The sequence below is a fragment of the Sphaeroforma arctica genome, assembly GCF_001186125.1.
Source record: "Sphaeroforma arctica JP610 unplaced genomic scaffold supercont1.808, whole genome shotgun sequence".
Taxonomy (NCBI): domain Eukaryota; class Ichthyosporea; order Ichthyophonida; genus Sphaeroforma; species Sphaeroforma arctica.
This window is the reverse complement of record NW_014039750.1, coordinates 3,713-9,620: the sequence shown is the minus strand read 5'-3', so window position 1 is coordinate 9,620 and position 5,908 is coordinate 3,713. Positions and strand designations below refer to the sequence as shown.

General features: G+C 41.1%; 2 protein-coding genes across 2 annotated transcripts; both read left to right on the top strand.

The window, feature by feature from the left end:
- Positions 1-2,149: 2,149 nt before the first annotated feature.
- SARC_08702 (hypothetical protein) lies at positions 2,150-2,767 on the top strand. The gene has a single exon (XM_014297313.1). It carries the CDS (start codon positions 2,325-2,327, stop codon positions 2,679-2,681), a length of 357 nt encoding a protein of 118 aa, XP_014152788.1. The 5' UTR covers positions 2,150-2,324; the 3' UTR covers positions 2,682-2,767.
- A 1,267-nt stretch (positions 2,768-4,034) lies between these two features.
- On the top strand, positions 4,035-5,729 carry SARC_08701 (hypothetical protein). The gene has a single exon (XM_014297312.1). The coding sequence runs from the start codon at positions 4,227-4,229 to the stop codon at positions 5,385-5,387; it is 1,161 nt and encodes a 386-aa protein (XP_014152787.1). The 5' UTR covers positions 4,035-4,226; the 3' UTR covers positions 5,388-5,729.
- The last annotated feature ends 179 nt before the right edge of the window (positions 5,730-5,908 follow it).

The following is a 5,908-nucleotide window of genomic DNA, read 5'->3' as shown; positions in this document are numbered from 1 at the left end:
ACGGTCCCACGGTCACTTCCGCCCAGATCAGTGCCACTGTCGAGTACACCTGCTGCGCGATCCGTTCAACCCTCGGTCCGTCCTGAAATCTATTGGAAATTCTCAGTGCTCTATATATACTTTTCATTTTTTTATGTACATACTGAACTCTTTACGGAGTCTTTTCTTGTATCATCATTTTTTGAATTGTCATTGGAAAAGCAATTTGGGGGTTTAACCTTTTTTGTCAATTGAAGTAGGCTCTGGATTTTCCATGTGATTATTCATAGCCCTCAAAAAGACATAGAAGGCTATGGATTCTTTTAGGATATCAGAACTTGTAATCACCTTTCATTGGCCATTGCTGGTTTCGTTTATTTTTCATTTTTTACAGTTGATAGGAGTTTAAAAAAAAAGGAAAAAAAAGGGACAGTACGAGATACATAAAGGACGCTGTGACAGTCAGAAAGTGTGTGACCAGAGTATGTAGTGGAGTCTAACTCTGGTGACCCTAGATATTTTCCTTTTTATATATGTATTTTTTTAAGACCACAAATAGCACCCAAAAGTATGCATTTGTTTTAAAATTAGTTGTAAAAAAAAAACACATACATATTGTTAAAGGTTTTTATTTTATAATAAAGAACCAAAAATAAAACAGCAATGATATTTTACATAAATACATGGCTTGATTAGCCTCCCCTCTATTCAAATGGAGGCTATGTATTTTGTAAAAAAATAAATACTGGAATACGTACTGTAACAGTGTAAATACACAGTGAACAGCATCACCGTCATCACCGTGTTACAAAAAAAAACAAAAACAAATATATAAACAGAGCAACTATCATTCTTCAATTCTTGGGCTCCTGGCCCCTGGGCCTTGGGGCCTAGTTCTAGTTATCTACTAGTAGAGTAGGCAGTACACTGCTCCTGGGTTCTGGCCCCTGGCCCTGGGTTGTTTTGGACTTGGAAAAGTTGGAATATTTATTCGGAATTTCGGAGTGCCTATTTTGGTTTAATTTTTTTAATTTTTTGTTTATAATACAAAAAAACATAAAAACGAAACAAACTGCAAATGTTGAAATGATACAAAGTCAGAAAAAAAAGCAGCTTTTTGACTTTGTGCTATTTTACGTCCTATCACCACTGCATCTGGTTGGCTGGTTTAACCAATATAAAAAAATCATTTTGACGCATTTGTGCACAGAGTATCCTCCTCGATATACATACCACCAAAAATCCAAGATTGAAAATGCCAAATGGTCCACAGTTTGTCAGTTTTGCAGTCCACAGTCCCTGAGCTGGTAAACGACATGTCTTTTGCCTATGGCGACACGTCGCGACGGTCGTTTACATATTTTTTTAGGGACATGTCGCAACATTGGTGTCGCGACATGTCTTATGGCCGACTCAAGATTGAAGAAATTAGAGCCTCTGAATCATCAATATCTGAAAATTTCGCCAATCTCCACGGAACCTTTCATCGATTACCAATGGGTGAATGTGAAAATTATGAAAGTTTCCGACTATATGTATGACAACATGTCCAGTATGTATATCGAAACGACATACGACATGTTTCAGACGACACGTCGCGACGGTCGTTTACATGTTTTTTAAGACGACATGTCGCGACCTCATGCCAGCCCAGCACAGTCCACAGTCCACAGTCCACAGTCCACAGTCCACAGTCCACACTCTACAGTCTACACTCCACAGTGTGGCTCAGTCCCACGGGCCACAGTGGCGAGTTTAAAAGCGACTATGTAAGTAGACTCTGTGATCAGACTGTAGTCTGTAGTCTGTACTCTGTAGAGAAGGAGCAAAAGCGAAGGAATGAAGGACAAGATGAAGTGGGCTATAGTGACAGCCTATGTACAGGGTACAGGCCGCAGCCCAGGCCCCAGTGGCAGGGCCCTCTGACTCTCTACTACTCTAGACACTAGAGAGCGAGAGAGAGTAGAGAGGGCCCTAGCTCTCTTGAGGGCCCTCCAGAGTAGAGAATAGGCCCCTGGCGGCAGTGGTAGGTCACATACTCGAGAAATTTTGATGCCACCACTGTAAGAGCCACCTAAACCGCCACCTACAGATCGAGCCACTTAAATTGGCCACCATTGTAAGAGCCACCTATAGTCGTCACCTACACCCATTATTGACACCATCCATGAAAATTCTGACACGAAACCACCATTACTATAGTAATCACTATAGTAAATCACACATGCGTACAATACATAGTATATGTGTGTAAACACCACGAAAATTGAGCGTTATATCGAGTTTGTATTGAGCTGTACTGAGAGATTATATAGCTAGTAGACATTAAAGTGAGACCGAAAATCATGTCAGTCAAAGTGGAGCGTAAGTCACAGTACCATCCGGGAGAGAAGGATGTAAAGACCGGTGTACTCTTTGAACTTCCAACTGGAGTTCACGAGGTTGTTAATGTAGATGCTTTTGGAGATTGTGGGAATTTATCACTTCTAGAAGATCCTATTTTTGAGACATGGACAGTCAAAAAGCTACGAAGTGTACTCACAAGTCTGGAGACACTTTTATTCGTTGATACTGCAAACAATCTGCTTGGAACCCACAGTGGTACATTAGCATTGGAAAGTTGGCGCACCGATCAAAGAAAAGAAAGAGAGTGGATGGATTATGTAGTGATGTTGGCGGTACTTCTGGTATTCAACGGGTAACGCGGGAAGTAGTCAAGAGTCTTCTTCGCCAGACGGACTCTTATAATCGTGGTGATTGCAAATTGAAGAGAGCGAGGACAATAAATACATACAAGATTAAATTTCGGTTCAGACAAAACATGTCTCAATACACACATATACGCGTATTATTAGGCATAAATCATACTAAGAATTCTTTTAATTTTATTGTGTATACACGTACAGTATACTATGGTATCGCGTAGGTGGCGACTGTAGGTGGCTCTTACAATGGTGGCCAATTTAGGTGGCTCGAACTGTAGGTGGCAGTTTAGGTGGCTCTTCCAGTGGTGGCATCAAGATTTCTACAGTCTCTAAATAATACTCAATTTTGGACACACTATTCAGGACAGTGGGCCTGTGCTACGCTCATAACGTTGTGGGGGTACGGGATATAAGTTGAGCGTAAACGCATATTTATTGGATTTTAAAACGTTATAGCGGTTATAATGTGATCAGAAGGGCCTACCTAAGTTCTTTTATAGGACTGGTTCGTATCGTGAACATGATACACACTTTAAAGACCCGCAAGTTACACCTATGAGCATACAAAGGACCGCATATGAAATAAAAGCTGAACGTAAACGTATATATTTTTCGATTTATAAATGAAAAACGGTATGAGGTTAGGCCTGGGCTGCTGAGGTTTGAGGTCTCAGGTCCGGCTCAGGCAGACATGTAAATAGGACCTGCCGGGACTCCACTAAATAGGGAAATATTTATTTTTTGAAAAATTGACTGCATATCCGTGATCTCTGATAGTGATCTGGGCCCTGGGCCTGGGGACTGGACAATAGACATCCTCTCTCTATGGTCTATAGCCTTTACCCTTTGCTGATCCTCTAGAAACCCGTAGTATGACAGCCCAACAGCCTGACAGGGCTGGGGGCCGGGGTGCTGGCCGCTGGGCCTGTGAGGAGTGGCCTGTCTGTGTGCTGTGGCTGTGAGGCTATCTACAGCTAACAGTCCAGCACAACAAGAGCACAAGAAGTCGCCAAAAATTAAAAGAAAACTGTACTATTATTATGTAAAAGACTAAAAGTGTGTGCATACTGTGTAACTGTGTAATGATGTAAATATATTATGTCGGCCAACAGATTGACCAATGACCAGTATCAATCATTACTCTCGAAATATTAGATGGCTTTCATCTTGGAGTAAAAAGTAAATATTATATCCCACACCCGAGTCCCAGAGACAAAAAGTTGAACTCTGGAGTCAGGACAGCCACCGCCAGGAGACGACACTGTATTTACAAAACCGAAAACGTCGCTATTTGTCCTTTGTATATATCATATATGCGTGTAGGTAGTGAAATATTTACACCCGAAATGACGAAACTGGTAACGCGTTAATGAATCAGCGATGTGCAATTGCATATATACTATAGAAGACCACAAAGCATATCCTCACTCAAATGTACAATCCAGCACAACACTGCTTTCCGATGTAAGTGTGTGGAAAATAATGGCGAGTTGCATGTAAGCGAGCGTTTGAAATAGCATAGGAAGGCATGTGTTTTACACAATGTCTACTAGATATTTTGAATACAATTACGAAGCGGATTTGGATAGGTTCACGCAAGTTGCTGGCGACAAGATGTTTAATTACCGTGTACGAAATATAAATCCAAAATACGACCAAGTTCAGTACGATGGAGAAGATACAGTGCTGAACACAAGCGCGTATAAATGTGAGCGCGTATTAAGAACAAATAGGAGCAGAGATAAAGATTCAATGGGTCCACCTTCGGTTTGTCGATTATCCCCACACGGGTTCACCTATCGCAGCGCATCTAAGGAGAAAGGCTTGCAGAATCGAAAGCGGAGCATCAATTTGGTAGAGGAACCCACCGGCAATACACAGACATCAGATAATTATGACCTAGCTTCCCACCATATGGCGTGGTTCGATCATGAGGAAGTCATTGCCATAATTCTCCGCCATGGCCGCAATAGTAAAACTGACGAGCTTCTCTGCCCCTTGAATATTTTGAGAGAGGTTCAAATTAACCTTGTGGTCTCTATCGCCCTTCATGAGTTACCAAGTAAAAAGTTATTTGATTCTTGTCTGCGAAGTCCAGAGAAAGCTGCTTGTGCAATCCGTTCTTTTACCGAAGGTTCGAGGCTAGGGTGCGTGTCAAAGCTGTCGAAGCTTTACGTGGGTTGGTGGAATACTGCATACAATTGCACAGGCACAGATGTTGTGCGTGCAATAGTAGCTGATTTATTGGAGAATCCTATGGCTGTAAACCATCAGCAACATGTATTAAACGACGCCTTATCCGATGTCAGTGTTTCTAAAGTACGCATTTCAAAAATCAACGTGAAGAGTGCAGTACATCGTACATCATCGATGGTACATTCTGTTGCGAAGGCCTCAAAGAAGGCAGTTCGGGCATGTAGGCAGCGATCTCACCCAGGCACACGACAAAATACTCAACGGCGTGCTTCAATTAGACTTGCACAATCCGGGAGAAGAGCAACTGATTTCGGTAGGCAAATTCAGTCGAGGTCTAGCTGTCCAGCACTTATGCAAGACATAGATCTTTACAACAACCAGCAAAACATTTATCCAGTGAATACAGAGAACTCTAGCGAGGGCAGCGGAACGGGGTATGCATTTAGTGAGACCATTACGGACGGAGAGCGTGACTATTTTGACTGGTTGGAAATAGACAGACGCTAGAGATACACCTGGAACGCAGCGTCTCATTCTGGAAGTGAATAATGCAGCGCTTGTCGAATTTCAAGATGAAATTATTATTTTTTAATATCAAGAAGAATTTTTAACTACCAATAACGGGTATTTCGTACGGTCGTAATCAACCGTGCACTAGCAAGCAAAACGGAAATCAATAGCAACAGGCCTATTGTTTCAATAAATAAAAGTTGCGATGTGAAGCTTGTTTCATAAGGTACCACACGACTTAAACATACTTATGTGTATTCGTATATAAACGTATTCGTATATATAAGACAAAATATATCGTTGTAAATAAACAAGATGCAATTCAGTTGCAACAGGCCTATTGTTTCAAAAAATAAAAGTTGCAAAGTTGAATCCGTTCTTAAATGTATCTCTTAATATACAAATATACTAAAATGCATTCGTATATGACTATATTCGCATACATAGGTTATCAGTGCATAAGGATAGACGTACACTCTAGATGTATATAAAATACACATTTTCTAACTATTATATAT

Excerpts from the sequence above, each read along its gene's own strand:
- SARC_08702 (XM_014297313.1), top strand. The coding sequence starts at position 2,325 with ATGTCAGTCAAAGTGGAGCGTAAGTCACAGTACCATCCGGGAGAGAAG.
- SARC_08701 (XM_014297312.1), top strand. The coding sequence starts at position 4,227 with ATGTCTACTAGATATTTTGAATACAATTACGAAGCGGATTTGGATAGG.